At 55.8% G+C, this 27899-nt stretch overlaps 3 protein-coding genes and 1 long non-coding RNA gene across 8 annotated transcripts; 1 reads left to right on the top strand and 3 right to left on the bottom strand.

The window, feature by feature from the left end:
- LOC106496041 (multidrug and toxin extrusion protein 2-like) lies at nucleotides 1-7568 on the top strand. The gene is made up of 18 exons (XM_013956623.2): nucleotides 1-168; nucleotides 806-985; nucleotides 1371-1472; nucleotides 1698-1766; nucleotides 2059-2207; nucleotides 2324-2366; nucleotides 2609-2653; nucleotides 3006-3103; nucleotides 3609-3706; nucleotides 4229-4342; nucleotides 4486-4553; nucleotides 4847-4955; nucleotides 5215-5290; nucleotides 5375-5444; nucleotides 5695-5827; nucleotides 6155-6249; nucleotides 6581-6713; nucleotides 7188-7568. The coding sequence occupies exons 1-18, from the start codon at nucleotides 1-3 to the stop codon at nucleotides 7406-7408; spliced, it is 1971 nt and encodes a 656-aa protein (XP_013812077.2). The 3' UTR covers nucleotides 7409-7568.
- A 493-nt stretch (nucleotides 7569-8061) lies between these two features.
- Nucleotides 8062-13758, bottom strand: LOC106496042 (aldehyde dehydrogenase family 3 member A2-like). The gene is made up of 10 exons (XM_013956624.2): nucleotides 13580-13758; nucleotides 13167-13398; nucleotides 12986-13071; nucleotides 11887-12095; nucleotides 11610-11727; nucleotides 11314-11455; nucleotides 10944-11110; nucleotides 10340-10439; nucleotides 9220-9443; nucleotides 8062-9063 (listed from the first exon to the last, which is right to left on the bottom strand). The coding sequence occupies exons 1-9, from the start codon at nucleotides 13739-13741 to the stop codon at nucleotides 9277-9279; spliced, it is 1383 nt and encodes a 460-aa protein (XP_013812078.2). The 5' UTR covers nucleotides 13742-13758; the 3' UTR covers nucleotides 8062-9063; nucleotides 9220-9276.
- Nucleotides 13759-15610: 1852 nt separating this feature from the next.
- Nucleotides 15611-23852, bottom strand: LOC106496029 (aldehyde dehydrogenase family 3 member A2-like). Of its 5 annotated transcripts, none has more exons than XM_067309474.1 (12): nucleotides 23833-23852; nucleotides 22607-22780; nucleotides 22194-22425; nucleotides 22013-22098; nucleotides 20911-21119; nucleotides 20618-20735; nucleotides 20321-20462; nucleotides 19951-20117; nucleotides 19347-19446; nucleotides 18215-18450; nucleotides 17055-17178; nucleotides 15611-16722 (listed from the first exon to the last, which is right to left on the bottom strand). In XM_067309474.1, the coding sequence occupies exons 2-11, from the start codon at nucleotides 22766-22768 to the stop codon at nucleotides 17098-17100; spliced, it is 1533 nt and encodes a 510-aa protein (XP_067165575.1). In that variant the 5' UTR covers nucleotides 22769-22780; nucleotides 23833-23852; the 3' UTR covers nucleotides 15611-16722; nucleotides 17055-17097. The 5 variants fall into 5 exon arrangements, with proteins under 5 accessions (XP_067165575.1, XP_067165574.1, XP_067165576.1 ...); XM_067309473.1 differs by lacking the exon at nucleotides 23833-23852 and adding an exon at nucleotides 23042-23119; XM_067309475.1 differs by lacking the exon at nucleotides 23833-23852 and adding an exon at nucleotides 22946-22954.
- A 787-nt stretch (nucleotides 23853-24639) lies between these two features.
- Nucleotides 24640-27332, bottom strand: LOC136993912 (uncharacterized). Its single transcript, XR_010886180.1, has 3 exons — nucleotides 26754-27332; nucleotides 24851-25245; nucleotides 24640-24669 (listed from the first exon to the last, which is right to left on the bottom strand). It is a non-coding gene; the product is annotated as an uncharacterized lncRNA (long non-coding RNA).
- Nucleotides 27333-27899: the final 567 nt, after the last annotated feature.

Below are 27899 nucleotides of genomic sequence, written 5' to 3'. Positions count from 1 at the left end.
ATGAGAAGGGCTGAGACGGGCAGCAGCCCAGCCACTGCAGACGAAGCACTTGGAGGCAGGAGCTCACGAGAGACAGCACAGGGACCCATGAATCCTCCATCTCAGCTGGAAGAGGAGAGCAACCCTTCAGCCTGCCAGCTAGCAGAGCCACAGCAGAGTAGGAGAAAGGTAGGTGGGTGCGAGAACTGGCGCTGGGCAAGGGGGCTGCAGGCTCCTTTACGCAGCCCTTGTTCTGCCTGGCTGCCAGCGGTAAAGGAACCGCAGCCCCCCAGGCAGCCTGTGTGGGCTTGGCCAGGGGCAGCGCGCCACGGGGCAGCCAGACGACCCGCTAGCAACTGTTTCCAAACTGCTGGCAGTTGCCAGCCGCTTGGGAACCGGGCAGGACACGCTACCAGCGCAGCAGGGCTGTGCCAGCAGCAGGAGGTAAGCGGGCAGCTCTGTAGGGCTTGTGGGAGCGATTTGGGAAGGCTCCCCCACAACGCGCTGGCTCGGGGCAGGCAGCAAGCGCCTTACACCGGTGGACCCACGCAGCTGGGCTCCTCTGTGCTGCCCACATCGGCAGGCAGGACCCTCGCTTGGCTGCCCCAGCCGTGAGCCCGGCAGCATGTCCTGCCCTGACCCCAGCCCGCTGCCCACGATCCCCATCGCCGCACCAGCGTCGGCAGCAGGAAGCACGCGGACGGCTTGCTCAGCCCTGGCTGAAGTTCACCCTGCCGTGGTTACACATTGCTTACCCTCGCGAGGCAGGGCACTCGACGGTTTTAACGGCGTGCAGAGAAGGAGGGTTCTTTCACTCTCCTAGCAGAGCCGCAACATGAAGCAGGCGAACTGCCCCGAGGAGAACGGCTTCAGCGAGGTGATGGCCAGCAGCACTCATGATCCTGCACCTGGCAGCTGCGGGAAGAAACGCCACTGGTTTCAACGTCTGATCCCGGACAACTTCTGGGAGGACACAAAGAAGCTGCTGGTGCTGGCAGGGCCACTGGTAGGGATCCAAGGTGGAGAGTACTGGCGCGTCAGTAGAGTAGGTCGGGGTGGCTTCAGCTGCAGCACGATGCCGTGGGCACAGCAGGGAGTGGGTTCCTCGGCCAGTGGAGCCAAAACGATGCAAGACACTCCTGGAGAAGATGGATGTGGAGCACTACTAAATGCCTAGCAAGGGGGCAGAAACCTCAAATCAGTTTTATCCGAGGCGCCACGAGGGATTTGTTTGCTTGACTAGTTATATCCTGGTGAATGCGTACAGCTACCCTCCTGTCCTGGGCCCTGCTCAGGCCCAGGAGGAGAGCAGCATTGCCAGGTCTCTGCCTCCAGCACGGCCGCCCCTTGCTCACCTCCGTCTCTCCCCGTCTCCTCTTCCTCGCACCTAGATCGTGAACCAGCTCATGATTTTCCTGATCCACCTTGTCAGCTCCATATTCTGTGGCCACCTGGGGAAGGTCGAACTGGCCTCTGTCACACTGGCCATCGCTGTAAGTATTTCTGTGGCGCTGCCTTAGCACCTGGCCAGGCACCAGCTCTGACCCGATAACACTGCAATATGGTTATGGAGATAGGGGGACCTGTCCTGTGACATGGAGACAGACAAGGACCAAGGAGACTTTAGACTCCCACTTTGCCTTTTAGCAACTCTCCCTACCTGAAAGTCTAATATTATACACATTTACTATTTTTTTTTATTCCTCTGCTTCTTCCAGGTTATAAATGTTACTGCCATCTCTGTAGGATATGGTTTGTCTTCAGCATGTGACACCTTGATATCCCAGGTGGGTATGAGATGCTAACGTTGGTCCTGGAGACACTGGGGTTTACGGCACGGCGTGAGGCAGGACCGTGCTGCGGGAGCCCAGGCTGCACGAGCAAGCTGCTGTGCGGGGAGCTGGGGAAGTCTGGCCCTGAGCAGCAATCCCGCAGCCAGCTGGCAGGGAGGTCCGAGCTCTCCTTGAAACACCGAGTCCTTCCCAAGTGGTCTCCAGGACGAGCTGGGGTCGGGGCTGCTCCACGGTCGCAGCGGCTCGCCGGCATGCCAGGGCTCACTGCCCCACTCTTGCCTCGCAGACCTATGGCAGCAAGAACCTGCGGCGTGTGGGGGTGATCCTACAGCGTGCCACCCTCATCCTCCTGCTGTGCTGCCTCCCCTGCTGCGCCATCCTCATCAACATCGAGCAGCTCCTGCTCCTCATCCGCCAGGACCCTGAGGTCTCCAGGTTGGGCAGCCCCACGGCCGGGACAGTCTCCAACACCAACACCTTGTCCTTCCCTGGGGGGGGGGGGGTGGCAGCCTCAGCCCCCTCGCTGACTGTGTCCTCTCGTGTCCCCCCAGGTTAACCCAGCTCTACGTGATGGCGTTCATTCCTGCTCTTCCCGTAAGTCCGTACGCACAGAGCCCTGTGTCCTGCCCGGCCCCGTGGTCCCTGTGGGCTGCGGCTTGCTGCATGGTGCTGCGAGGAGCAGGCTCTGCCTGGGAGGAAGGTCCAAGCCGCAGAGCGCGGGGCAGCACCAGGGCTGCAGCTGGGCACAGAGCGGCTGTGCAGCTCTCGTTTTCAGCCACAGCAGCGCAACCCACACTGAGTGTTGGCCTCGTCTCATGCACCAATTTGCTTTTCAGGCAGTTTTTCTGTATCAGTTGGAGACGAGATACCTGCAGAACCAGGTAGGTGTCCCACAACACTCACATCTACGGAGGGTCATCTTCTGCCCTGGGCATGGGCTTGGGGCTCCCCTCAGCCGCACTCCTGGGTTTTTGTGCTTGCCACTGCTGGTGGCTCCAGGCTCTTCCCTGGAGATCACTCGTGTCACATGGATAGTTGTACCTGTCTGCCTGATGGACCTTCCTTTGCACTTTCCCACATTGGGGATTTACCTCCAGCTCAATCATTTTCAAAGTAGGTGACTAACGTCACAAGTTTACTCTTTGAACTGAGAACGGGCCCAGCAGGGGCCTTTGGATCTCTCTTCCGAGGCTTTCACAACAATGATGCAGGCCCACCTCCTCTTCCTTACAGATGATCATGTGGCCCCAAGTGCTGAGTGGCATCCTCGGCAACGCCGTCAACGTGATCGCAAACTGCATCTTTCTCTATGTGCTGGGCTTGGGCATTGCGTGAGTAGCACTTGAGTCCCACGGGGGGGAAAAAAATGACACCCTGTAACTGCAGCTTCATCCCAAGGGCCCCAAACAGCAAGTGGCTTAAAGGAAACAGGCTTTTACCCTGAGAAACACAGTATTTTCAAAAAGGACTCACTTTGGGAGCCTAGCTTGAAACAGCTCATCTATGTTTTGAAACATAAGATTATTCCTACTCAGCCAGGACTCTGGTTTGTCCTCACGAAGGGACCAATTCCTGAAGCTGCAGATCCGGGAGTTAATGCCCAAGGTGCTACAGCTGCCCCAGCATGCTTGTCCTCCAATGCCCTGGCCCATGAGGGGCTGGAGCCAGGTACTGGGAGCCCTTAGCCAGGGCAGCCCGGCTGTGCGCCCTGACTGCAGCGGCGCCAGCACCCTTGGGGGCCAGCAGGACGTTGCGCTCCGTCACCGTCAGAGCAGGAGCGGTTGTGCCGGGGAGGTGTGAACAGGACACAGACAGCATTTCTCGTTTCCTTTCCAGGGGCTCAGCCTGGGCTAACACCGTTGCTCAGTATTCTCAAACCATTTTCTTGTTCCTGTATATTGTAGGCAAGAAGCTACATGTGGAGACATGGGGAGGTAAGGCATCTTCCCATGTGCCCCTCTGTTCCTGCTTTACCTGAATGTCCGTAAATCTTCCACCATTTCTATCAAGTGCATTTTGTTAGTCCTAAAGGTGTAATATTAACCTCTGCCTGGAGCACTGTGCTGCTTCGGTGGCAGCACGTGATGCATGAGCACTACGCTGGGCAGTAAACATTAATTCTTGAAGACTGAAACTTTCTGCTGAAGCCTTGTTGGGTTTGGTCCCAAAGCAGAAGCAACCCAGACGTAGGTGCAAGGCTCTCCTTGGATGCTCTGGTCCTAGAGGGATCAGCTGAAGATGCACAGCTCTGCGGGCCCCAGCAATGCAGCAGCAGAGCATGTACATACACCCACCATTGCTGGAGATTCTGCCAAGTTGATGAGCATTGACTCGGGGGCTTTACACGGGGGTCCCAGTGTGAAAGGCACAGTTGGCTGCCTCAAGCATTCTCGGAGATGCAAAACTTGGCCAGTTTGCTCCTCTGTCAGGCAACATTTCTCGTCTCCTTTCCCCAGGCTGGTCCAGGGAGTGCCTCCTGGACTGGGACAGCTTCACCTCACTAGCTGTCCCCAGCATGCTCATGATGTGCATTGAGTGGTGGACCTACGAAATCGGGAGCTTCTTGATAGGTCAGTGGAGAGAAGGAGCTACACGGAGGTGGGCAGGGCGCGTCTGAGGGTGCTGTGTCCGGTGGCTGGCGAGGGTCAGCGGGGGCCGAGAGCGCTCTCTTTGCCGGGCGCTTGAACTCACCGCCGACTCCTCTCCCTTTCAGGCCTGCTGAGCGTCGTTGAGCTCTCTGCACAGTCCATCATCTATGAGGTGTCTGTGGTTGCCTACATGGTAAGGTGTGAAGATTATTATTTAAGATTAGGCCTCCATAGGAACAGTCTCAGTACAGGCTCCAGCAAGAATCAACTCCAACAAATTCAGGTCTCCTCTCTTCCCCCTCTGTGCTTCAGTCACTCCTTGCTCCTGCCTGTCCCTCCTGGGATATGTTTTAAATTAAACCCCAGCCTTCTGCCCTTGCTCTGCTGGGTCCCTGTTTTGCTGTTCCTCTGGCTGCGATGGCCTGTTACCACAGGGCCTGGTGTCACCCAGCCGCACACGTCAGCATCAGCGCTCTGTGGTTACAGATTCCCCTAGGGCTCGGCACAGCTGCCAGCGTCCAGGTGGGCAACGCGCTTGGCGCTGGGGACATGGAGACAGCCAAGAGATCTTCCTCCACCTGTCTGCTGTGCACAGGTGAGGTAGCCCGAGCACCCGACCCAGCCCTTCCCACCACTCATCCCTCGCTCTGGCCATGCCAGGCTAGCTCCAGACCCCCCAAAGCAGGGCACGTTTTGCAGTCCTCTGCCTGCAATGCACCCAAGTTGCCCTTTAATACCCTCCGTGTCCTGCCGGTGTTGCGGGCGCAGGGCCAGCCTGGCAGCACACCTCCAAGCGCGGGGCGAGGGCCGGCTCCCCCTCTGCAGCAGGCTCAACCCTTTGCTCTGTTTTTCAGGGGGATTTTGCATAGCAGTGGGGGCCATTTTAGCAGCCACCAAGGATGTGCTGGGCTATATCTTTACCAGTGACAAGTGAGTGCCCTGGCTCCCGGCCCCAGCGTGCACAGAGCAGCAGCCGGTTCCCCAAAATAACCGTTGCCTCTTCTCTGTCCCCAGGGAGATCATTGACTTGGTGGCCTGGGTCATGCCCGTCTATGTTGTCTTCCACTTATTTGAAGCCACGTGTGTAAGTCCTCAGGGATACTGCTACAATTGATAGGGGACCTTACAATTCCCTGAGAGCCCTCGGCAGTCACAGGCCCTGGGAAGGGCTGGGGTTGAGGAGGGAGGGACCTTGCCCTTGGGGCTGGTTCTCCAGGCGCCCCACAGCGGCTGCCCCAAGGCGGGGGCAGACCCTGAATTCAGCCCAGGTGGACACCCCGGGATGGAGGCCCCGGCCCTCGCTCCAGTCCCTCTCCCGCTCTCCTGCCTCGCAGGGCGCCTGCGGCGGGGTGCTCAGAGGCATAGGCAAGCAGAAGTTCGGTGCCATCCTCAACGCCGTGGCTTACTATGGCGTGGGCCTGCCTGTGGGAGGCGTGCTCCTCTTCGTGGCCAAGATCGGCGTCATAGGTACCGACGGGAGGGGAGGGCTGGCATCCCTCTGCCGCCGTGCTGAAACATGGCCCCACACCCTGCCCCCAAATCCCCCGCGGCTGGGATGCGGCTTCCCCCGCTGCGATCCCACCGACGGCTCATCACAACCCTCCCGACTGTGGCCCCGTCACGGCAGCAGTGCCCGGCTGGGTCTGCCAGGCAGCTCCGCAGCAGGCGCTCGTGGCTGGCCCCATCCCTGCTGACCTGGGCGCTGGGGCGAGGTGTCCCTTCCTGCCGCGAGACGCTGGCTGTCACAGCTCTGCCCAGCTGCGGCAGCTGGCTGACGCTGGCCTCCCTCCACAGGTCTCTGGCTCAGCATGCTCATCTGCGTCTCCATCCTCTGCAGCTGCTTCGTCGCCTACATCGTCCGCATGGACTGGAAGAGGGCGGCCGAGGAGGTAACCCTCCCACGTGCCACGCGCGCCTTGGGGTTTCTCTCTGTGCCATGCCTGACTTGAGGCATGAAGCACAGATTAGATGGGGCCACCAAGGCATAACCCAGCTCTGCTCACCTGGGCTGCAGCCACTGGGCACCACGTTATGCAGTAGCAGCACTGGCGTCTGCACCAGCAAGCATTTCTTGGTTATTTCGGGTGCATCTCTCAGCCACAGAGTGCCATTTCTCACCAGACCAGCTGTGCAAGACGCAGCATGGCAGCTTTGCTTGGTGGGGAATTCCCATCCCGCACCAGGTGCTGCTCATTAAACTCGATGTATTCCCTCCCCTAGGCTCAGCTCCGTGCAGGAGTGACCCAGCAGTCAGCAGAGGAGCTGAACCCAGGTCCCGAAGCACCCTGCAAGGCTCTGCCCTGCGGCCCAGGGCCGGCCCCCCCGCCCCATGCGGCGGTGCGGGGGTGCATAGGTACTGTGCGCCGGCGTGCCGCTCTCAGCGAACCTGCGTCATGCTGGGATGCTCCCCAGGCTAGCAGCCCCGGCACCGAGGGATCCCACGCCAGGGCACCGTGGCACCTCTCAAGGCTGTGCGCATGGTGTTTGTGTCCAAGCTAGCGGGAAAGGGTTTCCCTAGAGCTTTGCCCCTTAAGCCTTGGGGAAAGGGAGGCAAACAGTAACTACAGCCACGGGACCTTAGGAGATGAAGCATGTTGGCAGAGGGGGATTATCTGGGGAGAGACACCCTGGGGAGTTTTCACCTTGGAAACACTGGGACCCCACTAAAGCTTGGCTAAACCCTGCTTGCCGAGGGCTGGAGATCCCTGCAAGACTGTGGTGCCACTCTCAGCAGGCCAGGCATGGTCTATAAAGTGCTTTCAGCCCTAGGAGAAAACCCTCCACCTCCCCAAAAGCCCTCGGTAACCCTACCTCATTCTTGTTGCAGCGGGAATGGATGCCCAGAATGGCATCACGCTCGTGGGCGTCACCAGGATCGAGGGACCAACGTACCAGCCGCAGCCCCAGGAAGCAGCGCCTGCCCCACCAGCTCCAGGCACCGTCATGCCCATGAAAGAGCTGCTTCTCCGGCGCGGGCTGGCAGGGACCGTGGCTGTCGCAGTGCTTGTGCTCGGCATCGTAATAAAGCTCACGACCAGCAAACACTGAATGGCACCACACACTCTGGGGACTTTGGGGACAAAGGCACCTCCTGACTGATGGACACACAAAGCACAGACTGACCAACAGAAGAATCCAGCTCCTGAGTGGCCTGTCGGGGCAGAAGGGCCCCACTCAGCACCTGGCAGTACCTGACCGGGTATCACTCGGGAACGGGCCCTATGCATCACCCCAAGCGCTGTCCAGACTGCCCTACGCCCGCTGAGCGTGGGGTAACCCCTTCCGCGCCCGAACCTCGCACTGCCAGCTCTCACCTGCCGACCGGAGCTGAGCACAGCCCGGCTCGCACCACTGCCTAATAAAGAATAAACCCAGCTAGACCCAGGCTGGCTCCTTTGCTTGGAGGCTCAGGCAGAGCTGGCTGCCAGAGCAAAACATCAGCTGCTGTGAGCTGCAGCCCCAACTGGGGTTGTTCCTGTTTCTTTTTAGGGGAATGAGAATTTAAGAGCCCTTCCGACTCTGCTGTGGCATTCGAGGCCCTGCTGGCTCACACCAAGCTGCTCCCCACGACGCAGCAGCGATAAGGTGTCAGTGTGGACAGTGACAGTGGGTGCTTTCCCCCCGCAGTGACTTGCTGCGTCCTGGAGCACAGAGGTCTCAGCCGGGCACTCTGCTCCCCTGCCCTGTAGCACCAGGTGGCCTTCACAATAAACAGCTTTTATTCAGCAAAGCTCAAGGTCAGGTTTCCAGTTACAAGCTTGGAGATAAAAGACTACCAGTAAACCAATAAAAAAAATGGAAATTCAATTAATTTCCTAAGCATGAGTTTAGGAAACTGTGCTCAGCCTCTCTGGCAAAGGAGGCCAAGGACTCTCCTGGACCTGGAGACTCAAGTCACAGCAACTCCCCCTCATCAGTGCACAGCCCCAAATACCATGTACCGACCGCACCACGTTCCCCAGCGCTCCTCGTGTCCTTGGGGCAGAGTTTGGCTACAGCTCAAAAATCCTTTGCTCTCTCTTCATGTAGCCTTTTTGCACTTTGGGTGCCTAACAGTGATTTCCCACGTGCCGAGACATCACTCATGTCGCTGTAAGTCCTTTCAAAGACAGGATGGTGCATGTTCTTAGAGGCTATTTCCCTTCTGCTCCTGGGCAGCCTACTAGGGGACAACAAACCTGGACTGTTCCCAGAGCCACCAGGACTGTGAGGATGTGAAGTTACACAAGACATGAGTAACACATACGTTTTGTTAGGCTCGTTACTGATACCTAACAGTTTTCTATAGGGCTCACCCAAGACATAATACACAGATAACAGGCTCAGGAACAAGTTTCTTTGCTTTCACACGCTTGTGACGAATGATTCCCCAGTTCCCAAGACCTACAAAGATTCCTGTTTGCACCACGGGGCAAGACATGCCCTCCTTCCACCTGCCTTAAATAACTGTTGAGGCACGACTGATGGTTTAGGTCTGAATCAATTGCTGTATTTCAGCAAGAGTCTGAGCCTTCACTTGCTCAGCGCTTCTCTGCTTTAGCTTGGTTTCGTTTCCTTCTACCTCTTCAGTGGACTGGATATCTCAGAAGAAAAGAAATTGCAGCAAAATCAAGTATAGTAATAGCAATGCAGGAAGTGAATGCCGGGTTACAGGACCACCGCGCGGCTGATTGCAGATCACCCTCTCTTCACTGGGACAGCATCTAGGAAGGCAGAGACAAGACTGAGTCCCACAGAGAGGGAGCAGAGCTCACTCAGGCCATTGGTGAGGGGGGCAGTGGAGGCGGAGACCTGGCCGAGCTCTGGGAGATGGAGCTGGGAACATGCACTCACATAGAAAGGCAAGAGCCAAGGCTCACCTGAGCCGCGACCCCCAGCAGCACCAGAATGACCAGTCCCACTTGGCCCTTGTTAAATCACTTCAGGAGGAAGAACTTGGCCCAGTCCACCTTCTTCTGGCTGCTAGGCGGGTACCGGAGTTTGTTCACCCCATCCATCTTCAAGTCCTTGATCAAGCAGGACCGGCGGTGGGAGAAGGTCTCAAAGCTGTGCTGGCCGTGGTAGGCGCCCATCCCGCTGTTACCTGAGACACACAACCCCGACAGGTCATGTCACGGGCTCAGCTGGCCAAGCCTTGACTGCTTGAGGCCACCAGCAGGACAAATAGAAACACAAATAAGTTTTAATTGCTTTCCATCTGCTCTGCATCTTCCTCGCTGCAGTTTAAAAGCACAACTTCTCTATATTCCTGCAGAAAGGACGAGTCCTTCTCTTCTGCAGAACTTCTCATGGTCTCAAAAATGTCCCTCCATCCTCCATCCCTCGTCTTCCCCATACCCTTTCGACTAAGCAACCTCCAGCATTTCAATGTGTCCCTGTGGGCGCTCTTTCCTAGGCCTCTGAGCCTTCTCTGGCTCTCCTCGAGATTCAGCTCCCCTCCAAACCACCACACCAAGGCTCCAAGATCTGACCGATGCCAGGTAAGAAGGGGTTCCTGAGCACTCGTGCAGGGCGTGCCCCCTTTCTCTGTCCCAGCACAGCGCGTGCCTGTTCACACCAGCAGAACACTGCCGGTTCACCTTCAGCTTGCGAGCACTGTAACATCCAAACCCTCTTTGCAAAGCTTCTACGTGCTGCTCACAGCCTCTTCCTATTCTCCCCGAAGCTGAAGTCCCACCCCTCTTCCTGCAATTAGTGCTAACCACCCTGATCGCAGATAATGTTTCGAATGCACCTTTCACATCCATCTGCACTAAACACTCCAGTCTTCCCAGCGACACACACCAGTTTTTCCCCTCCTTTGGCCTCTCTCCTAATACATTCGTAAAAATTTTTCCTAGTTATTACTGAGGTCTGCTGTGCAGACACCGTTCAGCTGTAACAGGCACAGGAGTAGGTGGAATACAAACCAACCACTGCTGCGCCCTGTGTCACAACGTACAGCAAGGCACAAGTGTTTAAGGAGCTCCAATAACTCACCGACACCACCAAAGGGCAAGGTTGCGAGGAAGAAGTGCATGATGACGTCGTTTGCAGTAACTCCTCCACTGGAGGTTTCCGAGATGACTCTTTTGATTAACTAATAGGAAAAGAAATACATTAAAAAGGCCTAAGGAGTCCAAACCATGTGACTAAGCGCGACTGGGAGGGTGGCTATGAGCCACAGGACCACCAGAGTAATTTCCTGTTGCTGTCAGCTCAGACGAGCCCTCTCTTTGCAACGTAACTCAAGGCAAGAGGTAAAGTTCAGAGGGATGTGAAAGCTGGAAAGCCAGGAGCTCTCCTCCCTAGCTAGATTTTACATGCAACTAAATTAAACAGGAAAGGTTACGCGGTACTAAACAGGTACCATGCTTATCCTTCTGTGACACAATGCGGTGAAAACCCAGAACCCTTCAGCAGGTGCCTGGCAGCCTCCTGCAGCGCAGGGAACACTCCCGGCTCACAGGAGCCAAACACCTGGATTCAGGTGTAAACAGGAGCCAACAACACGGGCCCTGCGGGGAGCCATGCCTGTGATCAGCCACACGCAGCATCGAACCACCCCGAGCTGCCGCAGCTGCGGAGCAGAGCCCAGACGCACCTTCTTGTTGTTGGAGAAGACGTACAGGGCGAGCGGCTTCTCCCGACGGTTGATGAACTCGATGGCCTCGTCCACGCTCTTCACCGTCACGATGGGAAGGACGGGTCCAAAGATTTCCTCCTCCATCACCTTGGCCTCCGGGGAAACATTGGTGAGGATCGTTGGCGCTGGGGAAAACCAGACAGCAGGACACTGAGTGAGCAGGGACAGAAGATGGGGCCCAATGCAGGACTCGGTCCTGGGCACTGCCAGGGTTCAACGCGGAGCAAGCGAGGCACAGCCGCACACAGCTCCCAAAAGGCACCTGCCGCCAGCACAAGGTCCCTCCTCCGCCCACCATCTCCCCGTCCCCGTCCCGTGCCACAGCTACCTATAAAGCAAGAGGCCTCATCAGCCTCTCCCCCATGAGCGATCTTCTGTCCTTCCAGCAGGGCCAGGACCCTCCTGAAGTGACGCTTGTTGATGATCCTCTCGTAATCCGGAGACTTTTTCACGTCCTCCCCGTAGAATTCCTGCCAAAGGGCAGAGCGGAAGCGCAGGACGTTACAAACCTTCCAAAGGGCTCCAGCTCCAAGGAACAGCAATCACACGAACTCAAAGCCAAAGCGCACCGCAGCTCCATGCTAATGCATGCAATTGCCACGGCCCAAGGAACTCCACACTCACCTGCAGAGTCCTCTTAATATTCTCCACCACCTTGTCCTGGATGGACGGCTCGCAGAGGATGTAGTCGGGGGCAATGCAGGTTTGCCCGCAGTTCATGTACTTCCCCCACGTTATCCGCCTAGGGCAACAAGGGAGAAGTTTCCTCCACAGTCAGCCACTTCCAGACCCCTGCGGTCAGCGTGGGAGCGAGAACTGCGGGTCCGGTGCAGAAGCCCAGAGGTGCCCCCAGCTCCTGCCCCACAGCTGAGCCCACGCGGAGGATCTGCGGCAGCCTCACCTGCAGGCGACGGCCAGGTCACAGTCCTTGTCGATGTAGCAGGGGCTCTTCCCACCCAGCTCCAGGGTGACGGGCGTCAGGTGCTTGGCAGCCGCTGCCATCACAATTTTGCCCACCACAGAGTTGCCGGTGTAGAGGATGTGATCGAATCTCTGTGTCAGCAGCTCCGTTGTCTCAGGTACTCCTCCAGTGACCACGGGGTACAACTCCTGTTGGGGCAAACAAGAGCCTTATAGCTACCTTGATTTAAAGCAATTAATATCAGGAGAGCAGCTCTCCAGGTGACAGACTCTTGCAAGCTGTTAGGATCTAGATGTTGGATAGCAGTAACAGAAACAATATCTGCTTCTTCCCCTGAAACCAAATTTCGCTTGTCACGTTGTCCTACGTTAACTTAAAGAAATGGAGACAGAGGCCAGGGTTGAGCCAGAGCTACTTCCACACATTAAGACCTTGAGCACGTATGACCACTGGGCTGTCCGTGACAGCTATCCCCTTCTGCAGCTATACCACCCTTTAAGGAGGCGCTTATTCCCTAGGGAAAACTGCACGGTGGGGCCACGCTGTCAGAGCAACAACCTGTCTCAGGGAAACAGTGCAAGGGACATGAGAACTGCCAGGTGAGCAGAGGACAAGCAAAACGCTGTGCTGTGAGCAAGGACTGGCAGGACATGAAAACTGGAGGCTGACTGCCACCGAGCTCCCCAAGAGCCCCTGATTCTCAGAAAGAGCCAGGCACAGCCAGCACCCAACACGAACTCCTGCCAGCCTAGAGGCAACCAAAGGCGTTGCCCCAAACAGTAGGTGAGATAAGAAATACCTACATGTCTCTTGACACAGCAGCAGCAGCAACAGCTGTCAACAAGACTAACACATTGCAATAGGATTATTTAGGTGCGTTAGGTTATGCAACAGCAGGAAGAACATATCAGTGTGCCTTTGTACTCCAAGACCGATCCAACCATTCCGGTATTGCCCGTGTACACCATTTTCAGAGAGAGCAGGCAACTGAGACTCCTCCAAGCTACTGAGACCTTTCAAAAGCAGAGCAAGTCTTTCTTCAGGACAACTACAACATCAGACACAGGGCCGCGCTCACCGGGTCGATGTACTGGGGGAGGAGATCCGCTATGAGCTGAGCCGTGTGCTCGCTGATCTCCGACGGCTTCGCCACCACAGCATTGCCTAGGAGACAAACCCAGCGCAAGGGCTGAGCCTCCGCGCTCCTCTCCCACCTCCCCCAGCGCCCACGAGAACCGACGACCACGACGCGTCCCCACCTGCCGCGATGGCCCCAATCAAAGGCTGCATGACCAGGACGAAGGGGTAGTTCCAGGCCCCGATGATCAGCACCACCCCCAGCGGCTCGGCGCAGATGTAGGCCTCGTCCCGCAGCGTCAGCAGGTTCCTCTTCACCGCCTGCGGGGCCGCCCACGACGGCAGCTTGGCCATGGCCAGGGCCAGCTCCCCCAGCACGCCCAGGATCTCGTGGCTGTACGCGTTGTGCCCGCACTGCAACGACACAGAGCTCGGAGAGAGCGCGGCAAAGGCGCCCACCTCCCGCGCCCGCCGCCGAAAGCTTAGCCGGGGGCACGACGGCCGTCAGAGAAACCCGCGAGGGCCAAGGCAGCCCCGGCTCCCCCTCGGCGCGGCTGACAGCGGCACGGAGAAACCTTTCCCCGCCGACCCAGACCTTGTGCAGATCCGCCTCGATGGCTCCCAGGATTTCCTTCTCCCTCTCGTGCACCATCCGCTCCAGGGCCTTCAGCTGCTGGATCCGGAACTCCAGCGAGCGGCATCGGCCCGACTTGAAGGCGGCTCTGGCTCGCTCGACCGCCTGCCTTATCGCCTCCATGGTGGCTCAATGCTGATGGGAGAGAGCAGCACAAGTCTTCTCACAACGGGGCCCCTTGCAGACCGCCCAGCTCAAATCCCTTCCACTGTCATTTCCTGCAGGCATTAAACTCTCTTTTACCCAAGTTTGCAATCATGTGTACGCAATTTAAAGGTCATTCCCTGCACTGTCCTAAAGCCCAATGGACACTAGGCTTCACTTTGGAAACACCATGTCTAAAAACATGCAGCAGAAGCGGGCTCTGCTAGAGCAGGAGCTCTAGGGCTGATGTGGTGTTTGACAGATGCATGAAGACCAGGGCAATGGCTTTGTGCAGGGCTGCCAAGAGACCTTGCGCAGGCGGCCAAGGCGCAGAGCAGCCTCCTAGGTCTTGGAATACCGAGTGTGGGGCCACCACCTGGAGATGTCCCACCCCGCACAAGGCTGGGACGTGCTCTCCTTCTGAGTGGCCTCCTGCTCCCAAAGCGGCTGCTCAGGGCTGCCCACCCACGGACGCCCCATCCTACCTGTGCAGGATCCAGGAACCAAGGGCATCTTTCATGGTGAAACAGCATCTCTGGGGATGGCTGATAAATTTTGCTCCATAGGTGCTTTCCCCTACTTTGGAAATGCGCTTAAAATACCAAACTGCTCTCCCCCTCGCTTGCAGGGATGCTCCCAAGGAGCTGGAACACAGCCAGCGCCACAGCCTCACTGGGCGCCGGGTTGCAAACGGAGCTGGGTGCTCTGAGCCAACTTGCAGCATCTCACCCCGTGAGGCCCTCGTGTTCGCGGGACATTGCTGTTACAAAACATTGCTCCCAGGAAGCAGAATGAGACTTCCACAATGCTTTACTTTTTAATCAGGACAAGAGATCTGCCTGCAATCCCTCCCTGCCTTACGAAATGAGACGCTGGGGTTTCCTTGAAGCTGTTCAAATCTGCCTTTCCCTGTGCTCTTCCACAGCTGTGTCACACTGACCTGATCCTGACCAGTAAAGGAGATGATTCATTAAAAAAAGAGAACAAAAAAGAAAGTTACCTTCAGAGCAGCTTCTCTCTCAGCTGATCTCCTCAACTGACAAAGCAAGCACAAACAGGCACAAGCCCTTCCCCTGACACAGCCTGGAGCAATCTCTCCTCCCTCAAGAGGTTCTGGCCCACGGCCAGGGCTCTCTCTAGAAACAACGCATCCTTCACCCGGATACTTCCTCGTGCTGGGAATACACAAACCTTGAATCACGGCTGGTAACTCTGCACAGGAGGCGAGAGCTCTTGTTTGTCACTCAGGATTGCTCAAGCACAGGGACACCTGGCAGGGCCGGTGATGGCCTCTCCAGCGCATGGCGGAGCCACACCAGTGCTTGCTGTTCACCCGCAAGGGCGCTGGGACGGTTGTGTGTGTCCCAGAAAGACCGGCCAGGCCTGGGATCACCGCGCTGCAGCTGCAGCTGTGACTCAGACGCCTGCACACGATTCCAAAAGCACATGGCTTCGCCCAGACTTAGCGCACGTGGCCAACGGAGCGTTTGCACATGCTGCGGGAGCCACCGGCAGCGAAGGAACTGAGCCTGCGCTACTGTCCAGATCAGAACAAACCCCAAACCAGCAGCCGCTGCAGGTGGGAGGCAGTTTATTAGGGGATTCCTCCTAGCTGCTGTGAGCACAGCATCTTCCTAAGAGCGATCGATCTCTTCTTTCCCCCTAAGCAGGGAGATCTCCATGCTAGGGGTCTGCGCTCCTGCGCTGGCAGCGGAGGATGCACCCGTCTCAGCCTGCCACCCTGCAACACGCACACGACGCTCGTCCAAGCCACGGCCAGAGTCGGGAGCAGCAGAGGTCAGGCAGGATTCCCCAGGGGACCGCAGTGACTTACCAGGAGGCTTGCTCTGTTATACAATTCTCAGTGTTTATTTAGTACTTGCAAAATATATTACTATAAAAGCTTAGCACATGGGTTTTCACAGGGCATGAAAAAATCCCATCTATTGCACAGTAGATATAATTTTCCACTATATATTGTTGAGAATTGCGTTTATACACTATTTTTTATTTTTTCTTCTTCTAATATCAAGCTTTAAATTTCTCCAGCATCCACTCCCCAAGCTAGAACAGTTCCTACATTATTTCCAATGCAAGATTATAGCAAACCCAGAGGCTCAAACACAAAGGAATACACTCTGTTTCTGTCATTTTTCCTTGGAGGAATTGGAGCAGGAATGGGTTTTGTCATTCCCAGTTCTCTAAACAGGCCTGGAAGTTGTTTTGTGCAAGCATAGGATACTCTTATTTGCAAAATAGATGTAGTGCAAGTACCTTCTTTGTATTTTTTTAAAAACCAAACAATTCTTATGGGCACATCATGAAACCCAGATCCCAAAGAGGGATGTCAGCCTCTGACCAGCCGTGGACAATTCTTGCTTTAAGGAATCCACAGATACTTCACCTTGATTAGAAGGCAAGTGGGAACCTCATTAGGTTTATTCATTCATTATTGATAAAAACCATCAGCCAGCACACTAGGAGCACATTCTGGCTCAGACTAGTTACCAGAAGGCGGCTGTTACAAGCACAACCAAAGACAGACATCCTAATAGCTGTAGGGAAAACACTGTCACCAAATTACAGCTGAATCCTGAGATCGTTTGTCACTGAAGAAAGCTGAGTGGTTTGGTGTAAGACACAGAGCGCGCATCCCTGGAAGCAGCTCTGCATGGCACAGGGTGGTGGCAGGCAGCACAGGCATTTCTTGCTCTTCAGTCCTCCTTTTGATAGCTTGTACCAACTGGTCCCTTTATTTCAGCACGGCTTTTTAGTAAACATGAGTCCTGGTTAGTGCCTTTCTAAGCCTATTCCGTGTGCTTGACAGCTCACTGAAAGAATCCATTACCAAAGAAAAAAATGATTTCTCAACTTAGGAAAAGAGACAACAAGCGAGCGCTCAAGATATGATTATGGCACGCTGATTATGGCACCTTCTCCCTTCTTCAGTAGTAAACCATCTGTGAAAGCAAAACACAGCAACACCAACATCCTATGAGGGATTTGCTGAAATGAAACCAATCCCCTTTCTAGAACAGCCTGAAGCAAAGCCCTTCGCTCCCTCGACTTCCTCAGGGCGCTGCCTGGCCCAGCTCGCCTGCCCCTATCCCCTCATCACGCACTTACTGCTGGTTATCTTTGACCCTGGGGGAGCTCCAAACACGGCATGCCAGGGAAACGCTGTTCTCTGGCTCCTGGGGGAACCTTCTCCAAGCCCCAGGTTCACTGCTCTAACAAAGCTTTGCCCAATCTCAAACCAAGTCTGCGTACAGTAAAAGAGAAAGACTCCTACCTCACCGTAACAGCAACAGCAGTGCTCTGAAACCTGCTTCTCCTTAACACATACTGAGCCAGCCCAGCCTCTGAACAGCCAGCAAAATCGAGAGGGCTTTTCTCTTCAGCACAGGCTGGCGATTCTGAGAAAACCCAAACGATTTCAAGACATCGTGAGTTTCCCCCCCTTCGCTGAGGCAGCGTTCATCAAGACAGCCTGCTTCCCTGCGGGTGCTTCAGGGCTGGAGCCAGTTGTTAGCTCTTATGCCTCCTCCTGGTCTCCAATATGGATGGTATGGAGGATTATTCCCCCCCCACTTGCTGCGCTCCTGCACTTCCCTTTGCAGCAGTAACAGCACAAAACAACAAAATTGCAGGGCAGAGAGGCCTGCTCCACCCTGCCATCTCCTGTTTCCTCAGCGGCTGCCCTCTTGGGGCTACTAAATCACCAGGGCAGGGCCAAGGAGGATGCACAGTTGAGCTTTGCAAGGAGTGTCTGCTACTGCTTCGTCTGCCATGTCATGGAGAACCAAGAGCAAGTCGCACTTGCAGGTTTAAAGCTTTTTCCTCCATCTCTAGAGGCATCTTGAGTCCTCCAACCAATGCCAGCAGGCCTCTGCCTCCCACGGAAAGACAAGGACATCCCACCCTTCCGCATTCCCCCGCTGGAAACAGAGGAGGAAACAACTTGGCTAAGGTCAGACAGAGGCTGCAATTGGGTGAGGAACAGGACCTATTCCTAGGCCTAGGCCTCATGTCACAGCTACCCTTCCACAGGGCCCTGCAGCACAAAACTCCAGCCTGCCACGCAAGGCAGTTGAGCAGCTCACACCACTGCTGAAGAAAGCCCGGGAAACGAAGGCACTCCTGACAAAGCCATCCAAAATGTCACAGCCTCCACTGCTGCAGGGAGTTCCCCACAGGTGTCGCCCACCAAGGCAGAGCAACAAACGGTACGGCAGCCTGGGAGATTTCTCTGAGGACATTTGTTTTCTAGATACTGCTTGCAAGAATGGGAAACAAATCTTGGTAATTTCAGATGAGCCAAATGTTGTGAGTGCCAAGATAGAGAAAACAGGCTAGCTAGGCTTTAGGAAAAAACTGCAGTTGCAAAGAAGGAACTCACAGAAAATAAAGTGAATTGAACACTCATGTAGGAAGCAGAGAGCCAAGGCTCACCTTTATCACCACCGCTGCCACGACCCCCAGCAGCGCCAAAACGATCAGTCCCACTCGGCCCTTGTTAAATCGCTTCAGGAGGAAGAACTTGGCCCAGTCCACCTTCTTCTGGCTGCTAGGCGGGTACCGGAGTTTGTTCGCCCCATCCATCTTCAAGTCCTTGATCAAGCAGGACCGGCGGTGGGAGAAGGTCTCAAAGCTGTGCTGGCCGTGGTAGGCGCCCATCCCGCTGTTACCTGAGACACACAACCCCGACAGGTCATGTCACGGGCTCAGCTGGCCAAGCCTTGACTGCTTGAGGCCACCAGCAGGACAAATAGAAACACAAATAAGTTTTAATTGCTTTCCATCTGCTCTGCATCTTCCTCGCTGCAGTTTAAAAGCACAACTTCTCTATATTCCTGCAGAGAGGACGAGTCCTTCTCTTCTGCAGAACTTCTCATGGTCTCAAAAACGTCCATCCATCCTCCATCCCTCGTCTTCCCCATACCCTTTCGACTAAGCAACCTCCAGCATTTCAATGTGTCCCTGTGGGCGCTCTTTCCTAGGCCTCTGAGCCTTCCCTGGCTCTCCTCGAGATTCAGCTCCCCTCCAAACCACCACACCAAGGCTCCAAGATCTGACCGATGCCAGGTAAGAAGGGGTTCCTGAGCACTCGTGCAGGGCGTGCCCCCTTTCTCTGTCCCAGCACAGCGCGTGCCTGTTCACACCAGCAGAACACTGCCGGTTCACCTTCAGCTTGCGAGCACTGTAACATCCAAACCCTCTTTGCAAAGCTTCTACGTGCTGCTCACAGCCTCTTCCTATTCTCCCCGAAGCTGAAGTCCCACCCCTCTTCCTGCAATTAGTGCTAACCACCCTGATCGCAGATAATGTTTCGAATGCACCTTTCACATCCATCTGCACTAAACACTCCAGTCTTCCCAGCGACACACACCAGTTTTTCCCCTCCTTTGGCCTCTCTCCTAATACATTCGTAAAAATTTTTCCTAGTTATTACTGAGGTCTGCTGTGCAGACACCGTTCAGCTGTAACAGGCACAGGAGTAGGTGGAATACAAACCAACCACTGCTGCGCCCTGTGTCACAACGTACAGCAAGGCACAAGTGTTTAAGGAGCTCCAATAACTCACCGACACCACCAAAGGGCAAGGTTGCGAGGAAGAAGTGCATGATGACGTCGTTTGCAGTAACTCCTCCACTGGAGGTTTCCGAGATGACTCTTTTGATTAACTAATAGGAAAAGAAATACATTAAAAAGGCCTAAGGAGTCCAAACCATGTGACTAAGCGCGACTGGGAGGGTGGCTATGAGCCACAGGACCACCAGAGTAATTTCCTGTTGCTGTCAGCTCAGACGAGCCCTCTCTTTGCAACGTAACTCAAGGCAAGAGGTAAAGTTCAGAGGGATGTGAAAGCTGGAAAGCCAGGAGCTCTCCTCCCTAGCTAGATTTTACATGCAACTAAATTAAACAGGAAAGGTTACGCGGTACTAAACAGGTACCATGCTTATCCTTCTGTGACACAATGCGGTGAAAACCCAGAACCCTTCAGCAGGTGCCTGGCAGCCTCCTGCAGCGCAGGGAACACTCCCGGCTCACAGGAGCCAAACACCTGGATTCAGGTGTAAACAGGAGCCAACAACACGGGCCCTGCGGGGAGCCATGCCTGTGATCAGCCACACGCAGCATCGAACCACCCCGAGCTGCCGCAGCTGCGGAGCAGAGCCCAGACGCACCTTCTTGTTGTTGGAGAAGACGTACAGGGCGAGCGGCTTCTCCCGACGGTTGATGAACTCGATGGCCTCGTCCACGCTCTTCACCGTCACGATGGGAAGGACGGGTCCAAAGATTTCCTCCTCCATCACCTTGGCCTCCGGGGAAACATTGGTGAGGATCGTTGGCGCTGGGGAAAACCGGACAGCAGGACACTGAGTGAGCAGGGACAGAAGATGGGGCCCAATGCAGGACTCGGTCCTGGGCACTGCCAGGGTTCAACGCGGAGCAAGCGAGGCACAGCCGCACACAGCTCCCAAAAGGCACCTGCCGCCAGCACAAGGTCCCTCCTCCGCCCACCACCTCCCCGTCCCCGTCCCGTGCCACTGGTACCTATAAAGCAAGAGGCCTCATCAGCCTCTCCCCCATGAGCGATCTTCTGTCCTTCCAGCAGGGCCAGGACCCTCCTGAAGTGACGCTTGTTGATGATCCTCTCGTAATCCGGAGACTTTTTCACGTCCTCCCCGTAGAATTCCTGCCAAAGGGCAGAGCGGAAGCGCAGGACGTTACAAACCTTCCAAAGGGCTCCAGCTCCAAGGAACGGCAATCACACGAACTCAAAGCCAAAGTGCACTCGCAGCTCCACGCTAATGGATGCAATTGCCACGGCCCAAGGAACTCCACACTCACCTGCAGAGTCCTCTTAATATTCTCCACCACCTTGTCCTGGATGGACGGCTCGCAGAGGATGTAGTCGGGGGCAATGCAGGTTTGCCCGCAGTTCATGTACTTCCCCCACGTTATCCGCCTAGGGCGACAAGGGAGAAGGTTCCTCCACAGTCAGCCACTTCCAGACTCCTGCGGTCAGCGTGGGAGCGAGAACTGCGGGTCCGGTGCAGAAGCCCAGAGGTGCCCCCAGCTCCTGCCCCACGCGGTCCCTGCCCCACGGCTGAGCCCACGCGGAGGATCTGCGGCAGCCTCACCTGCAGGCAACAGCCAGGTCACAGTCCTTGTCGATGTAGCAGGGGCTCTTCCCACCCAGCTCCAGGGTGACGGGCGTCAGGTGCTTGGCAGCTGCTGCCATCACAATTTTGCCCACCACAGAGTTGCCGGTGTAGAGGATGTGATCGAATCTCTGTGTCAGCAGCTCCGTTGTCTCAGGTACTCCTCCAGTGACCACGGGGTACAACTCCTGTTGGGGCAAACAAGAGCCTTATAGCTACCTTGATTTAAAGCAATTAATATCAGGAGAGCAGCTCTCCAGGTGACAGACTCTTGCAAGCTGTTAGGATCTAGATGTTGGATAGCAGTAACAGAAACAATATCTGCTTCTTCCCCTGAAACCAAATTTCGCTTGTCACGTTGTCCTTCATTAACTTAAAGAAATGGAGACAGAGGCCAGGGTTGAGCCAGAGCTACTTCCACACATTAAGACCTTGAGCACGTATGACCACTGGGCTGTCCGCGACAGCTATCCCCTTCCGCAGCTATACCACCCTTTAAGGAGGCGCTAATTCCCTAGGGAAAACTGCACGGTGGGGCCACGCTGTCAGAGCAACAACCTGTCTCAGGGAAACAGTGCAAGGGACATGAGAACTGCCAGGTGAGCAGAGGACAAGCAAAACGCTGCGCTGTGAGCAAGGACTGGCAGGACATGAAAACTGGAGGCTGACTGCCACCGAGCTCCCCAAGAGCCCCTGATTCTCAGAAAGAGCCAGGCACAGCCAGCACCCAACACGAACTCCTGCCAGCCTAGAGGCAACCAAAGGCGTTGCCCCAAACAGTAGGTGAGATAAGAAATACCTACATGTCTCTTGACACAGCAGCAGCAGCAGCAGCAGCTGTCAACAAGACTAACACATTGCAATAGGATTATTTAGGTGCGTTAGGTTATGCAACAGCAGGAAGAACGTATCAGTGTGCCTTTGTACTCCAAGACTGATCCAACCATTCCGGTATTGCCCGTGTACACCATTTTCAGAGAGAGCAGGCAACTGAGACTCCTCCAAGCTACTGAGACCTTTCAAAAGCAGAGCAAGTCTTTCTTCAGGACAACTACAACATCAGACACAGGGCCGCGCTCACCGGGTCGATGTACTGGGGGAGGAGATCCGCTATGAGCTGAGCCGTGTGCTCGCTGATCTCCGACGGCTTCACCACCACAGCATTGCCTAGGAGACAAACCCAGCGCAAGGGCTGAGCCTCCGCGCTCCTCTCCCACCTCCCCCAGCGCCCACGAGAACCGACGACCACGACGCGTCCCCACCTGCCGCGATGGCCCCAATCAAAGGCTGCATGACCAGGACGAAGGGGTAGTTCCAGGCCCCGATGATCAGCACCACCCCCAGCGGCTCGGCGCAGATGTAGGCCTCGTCCCGCAGCGTCAGCAGGTTCCTCTTCACCGCCTGCGGGGCCGCCCACGACGGCAGCTTGGCCATGGCCAGGGCCAGCTCCCCCAGCACGCCCAGGATCTCGTGGCTGTACGCGTTGTGCCCGCACTGCAACGACACAGGGCTCGGAGAGAGCGCGGCAAAGGCGCCCACCTCCCGCGCCCGCCGCCAAAAGCTTAGCCGGGGGCACGACGGCCGTCAGAGAAACCCGCGAGGGCCAAGGCAGCCCCGGCTCCCCCTCGGCGCGGCTGACAGCGGCACGGAGAAACCTTTCCCCGCCGACCCAGACCTTGTGCAGATCCGCCTCGATGGCTCCCAGGATTTCCTTCTCCCTCTCGTGCACCATCCGCTCCAGGGCCTTCAGCTGCTGGATCCGGAACTCCAGCGAGCGGCACCGGCCCGACTTGAAGGCGGCTCTGGCTCGCTCGACTGCCTGCCTCATCGCCTCCATGGCGGCTCCGCGCTGCGGGAGGGAGCAGCGCAGCGGCCTCACCGCGCCGCCCCGCCCCGCGGGAGGCAACCGCCGCTGCCCCCCCGCCCCCCGCCCCAACCGGGCCTCGGGCCCCCGCGCCGACGCCCGCGGGCCCGGCCGGAGGGTGACACCCCCCGGGACGCGGCCTTTTCTTACAGAAGCGGCGGCCGGGCAGGGCGGGGGGGAGGGGGGGATGGGGGGCGCTAACGGCCGCGGGACCCCCCCCCCGTGACACCCCCCCCACACACACACCGGGCGCAGGGCCCCGCTCGCCTCGGCGCTCCCCGCCGCTTCCGCCTCCTTCCGCTCACGTGACGGCGCCGCGGCCCCCTCCCCCCCCGCCCCCGAGAGGCAATGGGAGCGCCCCGCCCCGCCCCCGCCCCCTCCCCCCGCGAGGGCGGAATGGAAGCGGCCGGGGGGGGGGGGGCGCAGCAGCGAGTTAGGGTGCAGTGCAAGGGTGCAGCTTTTGGGGGGGTGCAGCACCGAGTTAGGGTGCAGTGCAATGTAGGGGTGCAGCTGCAGAGGAGTCACGCAGTGCAATGCAGTGGTGCAGCTCTTGGGGGGGGGTGCACACCAAGTTAGGGCGCAGTGCAGTGGTGCAGCTTTTGGGGGCGGGTGCACACCGAGTTAGGGTGCAGCACAGGGGTGCAGCTCTTGGGGGGGTACACACCGAGTTAGGGTGCAGTGCAGTGCAGGGGTACAGCTTTTGGGGGGGGGGTGCAGCACCGAGTTAGGGTGCAGCGCAGTGCCGTGCAGGGGTGCAAGGCTCAGCCCCGAGGAAGCTGCAGGACTCTCCAGCGGAGCCGGGCAGGCCACAGCAGTGCTGTTTCGGCACAGGTGTGATCTCGGGGGTGTCGGGATCACGCGGTTGAGGAGATCCCCTAGTTGGGCCGGGCTGCAGGGAGACCGGAGAGAGGACGGGGCAAGACACCCGAGTGGGGCACGGAAGACCAGCACCAGCTGAAACGTGCCCAGCCGCCGCGCCAGGAGCAGGGCAGGTCCCACGCGGCCCCGCACACCCTGGTGGCCAGAGGAGCCCCTACCTGGATCGCCGCCGGGGGGACGCACTCCTCCCGTCCGCGCCGCTGGCTGCCCGTGCACGATCACTGATCACCAGGGTCTCGGCTGCACCCGGTGCAGCGCGGGCAGGTGCCAGGCAGAGCCCTGCGCCGCGCGCGAGCCTGGGGACAGAGTCTCCGTCGGGGGCCCTTATCCAAGGGCAAAGGCCAGAGGCAGCCCTTTGCCCCCATCGCCTCCCCGCAGGGCAAAGGCTGTGCCAACTCGCCGGTGCCTCAGCCCCGCACAGCCATTCTGCGCCTGGGAACGAGGACAGTGTCGTGGTGACCCCAAAACCCACAGGGGCTCATTCACCCCTGTGCTGCGTGGAGCTGCCTGGGCAGCAGCCAGGTGCTCGCGCCACGACCCTAGAAATATTCCCCAGAGATTTGGGGGCCAGACTTGCTGACTTTGCCACTGCCCACCCCCTTCACCTTACTCCACCCTTCAAAATACAGGAATTGCCTTTCATGAAGTTAGCTGGCTTTGCTAACCCCTCACGAGCTGCAGCTGAGCCAGCGCATGAAGATTTCACAAGCTATTGCACAAGTCTCAGCAGTAAACAGACCGCTATGGAAAAGAATGACAAGAGCAACTGCCAAAACTTGCATGCAGGAGGGAGCATGTGAAAGAAAAGCAGCCAGGGCCCAAAGGATCCCTTGCACGGCGATACACAAAAAGGAGCTGGGTTTGTTTGAACTCAGAAAGACCCAGGTAGAAGTGAGAACTTGCCCCACAGGAGCGTCACCTGGTGAAAGCACCCTCTCCTTGATCCTGTTGGCATCCTTGCACACAGGGAATTGGAGCTTCGTCCGGGCACCACGCTGTCCAAGAGCAGGGAAAATTAGATGAGGAGTAAACTCTACTGCAGTCAGAGCAAAAGTCTTTGCCTCCGAACTTTCAGAGCAGAGTATTACACCGTGCCTCGGGAAACGGCAATGTAACGTACCCTCTGCAGTCAGGGAACCAAAGGGACCTTTTGTGGAACAGGGAGATTGTTTTTACCTATGTTTTCCAGAGTGGCTGTTTTCCAGAATCTGCTCTTCTGGGTGTAAAGTTTTCACCCTTCAGCCTGTGGATTTTCATGCCACAGCAGTGCTCCTTGCGCTCAGTGTCACACGCACAGGAGGCAAATGCCCCAGCTCCCTGTTCCTCCTGGTGGCCAGCAGGCTACTCCCGTGCCACGCTTTAGGAGAAACACCACCTGTATCGGCAGGAATGAGAAAGCAGCAGCATGCTGGCATCCTGGGAAAACAGTCCCTTTTCGTCCTTGTCAGGGACATCTTTTAGCCAATTATGGACAGGAAATCGGCTGAGGAGTTTTAAGTCTTGCAAAATATCAGTTGAGTCTCTCTGGACTGGCTGGGCGAGACACGTGGATTTTGGGGAAGTCTGGGATCCTGAGTGAGAAGGAAGAATAGCCCAGAGTGAACCCAGCGAAACGCACGGGCCGCAGCGCGCGCCTCACGCCTAGGAGCTGACAGCATTTTCTATTTTTACTCAGTCACTAAGAAACAATAAAGGAGGGAACTATTTATGGGAAAGTAATTGCACTCCAGAGGAACGGGGAGGTAAGCAGCGCTGGGGTGCTCTAATCCCCAGGGCTATGCTTGCAGCAGCCGGAGATGTTTACTGAGAAACTGCCCCTCCTTTGCTGGCAGCCCCTTGCTCCAGCTCCCCTCCTGGAGCCAATTAGCAGGACAGTGTGGCCAGACAGACTCTGCCCTGGAGAACAAGCCTTGGTGCCATGCCTTGCGCCCTGCTCCCAAAGGTGCCCAGCAGAGCCTGGGGAAGCAGGTTCAGAAGATGAGCCATGCAGGATTTGGTTGCATCAGTCCACTGAATAATACAGCTAATCAATAAGCAGTTTACTATCTCACATTCCTCCATGGAGCTTCAAGTTTTTAGCTAGGCTGACTAACAATCCTCAACTTCTGTTTCAATGTCTATCTCGTCCAGCGCTCCAAGCGTTTTCTAAAAAGTCATGCAATGCGGCCAGAGGCACAGTGAGATGGGCAGATACAGAAGCCCAAGCAGCACTCAATCATAACGGCGGCTACAAAAGATTAACAACAGGGAGAGGTTTTTAGGATCCTGCATGAATAAATGCAGCTCAGTTCATTTATGGCATCACTTGTTTTGAAAGCTGTGGCTGATCTCACATGTGTGAGAACGAGACACTGGAGTACAGAGCGGTGATCTGTGGGCTGCATTGTAGACATAGCTGGGGCAATGGAAAATGTGAAAGCGACACAAAGAAACAATGCAAGTGATTGGCACGACGACTGCAACAAGACTCAACAGCACCACTGGCATTCAGTTTGCTTTCAGCCGCAGAGGAGGGGGGAGTCTGCCGCATACAAAAGGCTATTGAAAAGGTGTTTGTCCGAAGGAGCAGTGCCAAGAGTTAGACAGACTGGTCTCCAACTGACTTACAGACCTCAGGAGAGGGGTTACTGAGATATGCCTTACTGATGTACAGCACAGAGGAGCTAAGCACACAGTTAAAGCCACAGCTAGGGCTACTGCTCAGGTTGGGCAGGGAAGTTCGGGATAAAAGGAGATTTGCTTAAAGACTTGAAAGACATCCTGGCCATTTAAAAAGACAGCTGCAGGCAGAGTTCAGAGCAGGAAAAAAGTTTCAAGGATCAAAATTTAAAAAAGCAAAAAAAAGCAGCAGAAGCAGGAGGCAGAAAGGAGGCAGGTCACAAGTGAGATCACAAGCCAGCTTTCGTGAATATCAAAGCATCAACAAGCTTTGAGAGCAGCAGTGTCCAGCTTTACTCGCTCTAGAAGCACAAGCGAGCTTCCCTTTTCAGGGCAGCCGGGCTGTCACACTGCACAGCGTTGCGATACCCGTGGAGCGCAACAGTTACCGTCTCTGAACCCAGAGGGATAACAGTCATACCTTGATACTGCTGTACAAGAAAGCAGCAAGCAGCAATGCAGAACCTAGCAAATCCGAGGAACAACTTCTCACATCTCTCGACTGAAAAATGCTTCTCAAAGTAATATATAAGACCTTAGCTGCAAAGTTAACTCGATTTCATCATCTGTATCAGAGGAAGGGGTGAGAATTCAACTTCCTGCTTTGAAAGAAAGAAAAAAAAAGAAGAAAGCAAATGTCAGAATTGAAATGTGTTTCAGATTCCTTGGTGGACATCATATATTATGGAGAGAGTGAAAACATGCAAGTACAGAACATGGTGCTCTTGAGTAGATGCTACAGAGTTTAGCTAGAAGAGCACTACATTAAATTTCTCCTTTCAAGTTCTCCTTCAAAAGGCTGGAAAGCATTTCGTAGAAACAAGCACCTGCTGCTCAGTGCGGAGAGCTGAAGACAGAGGACAGCTTCAGGACCTTTGTGAAATGAGTTTATGCAGAAAGACAGGCCATGAACACTGGTCTCCTCCTCCTGAAAACAGCAAACAAGAATAGCCCTTTTCTTCTCCTCCTGTTTGTGCAGCTGTAGTCTCGCTGGCAGAGGGAGAATGAGCTTGAACCCTGGAGAAAGGGGAGAAAAAAAAAAGTGAGTTCCTGGGAAAAGCACCCTATCACCCAGACTTGCACGTTAAGGCTTTTGCTTTGTTCCTAGATTCATGTTCAGACATTTCATTAGCATTCCCTGCTCGCTCCCTCCTCATCCTCTTTTATCATGATGTGCCAGCCACAAGCATAGGTTTTTTTTTTTTTTTTTTAAACAACAGATTGAAAAAAATTTAATAGTACAGCTAAGAGAGCAACAGCCATATACCAGCTATCACAGCACACCTCTCAGCTGGGGAGAGGATATTAGCTGGACAAAGCCTGGTTTCTGTTAGACTCGAACAGAAATTGTAACTTACTGCCAGTCTTTGCCAGTTAGCTGCGTATAGGCTGTTTTGGCAGCCAAGACAGCTCCTCTCTGCGAGAGGCAACAAATAAGCACCTCGCTGAAAGAACGTACAGCTGTTACCCAGGAACCTACTCACTGTATCTGCTTTCAGATCCAAGTTAAAACAGAACAAAACAGGCAGGCTAAACTGTCTTCCTAAAGCCAACGAAAACAAACTCG

The sequence above is a fragment of the Apteryx mantelli genome, chromosome 22 (genome assembly GCF_036417845.1).
Source record: "Apteryx mantelli isolate bAptMan1 chromosome 22, bAptMan1.hap1, whole genome shotgun sequence".
Lineage (NCBI taxonomy): Eukaryota > Metazoa > Chordata > Aves > Apterygiformes > Apterygidae > Apteryx > Apteryx mantelli.
The sequence above is the reverse complement of the archived record's forward strand: the minus strand, read 5'-3'. Positions and strand labels throughout refer to the sequence as shown.

Coding starts and splice junctions, on each gene's coding strand:
- LOC106496041 (XM_013956623.2), top strand. CDS start 1: ATGAGAAGGGCTGAGACGGGCAGCAGCCCAGCCACTGCAGACGAAGCA. Junction 3,707..4,228: donor ACATGTGGAGACATGGGGAG/GTAAGGCATCTT, acceptor TCCTTTCCCCAG/GCTGGTCCAGGGAGTGCCTC. Junction 6,250..6,580: donor GGAAGAGGGCGGCCGAGGAG/GTAACCCTCCCA, acceptor TCCCTCCCCTAG/GCTCAGCTCCGTGCAGGAGT.
- LOC106496042 (XM_013956624.2), bottom strand. CDS start 13,741: ATGGAGGCGATAAGGCAGGCGGTCGAGCGAGCCAGAGCCGCCTTCAAG. Junction 13,399..13,579: donor TCGAGGCGGATCTGCACAAG/GTCTGGGTCGGC, acceptor GTGTCGTTGCAG/TGCGGGCACAACGCGTACAG. Junction 10,440..10,943: donor TCTTCTCCAACAACAAGAAG/GTGCGTCTGGGC, acceptor TTTTCCTATTAG/TTAATCAAAAGAGTCATCTC.
- LOC106496029 (XM_067309474.1), bottom strand. CDS start 22,768: ATGGAGGCGATGAGGCAGGCAGTCGAGCGAGCCAGAGCCGCCTTCAAG. Junction 19,447..19,950: donor TCTTCTCCAACAACAAGAAG/GTGCGTCTGGGC, acceptor TTTTCCTATTAG/TTAATCAAAAGAGTCATCTC. Junction 17,179..18,214: donor TGGCAGCGGTGGTGATAAAG/GTGAGCCTTGGC, acceptor GGGTTTTCTCAG/AATCGCCAGCCTGTGCTGAA.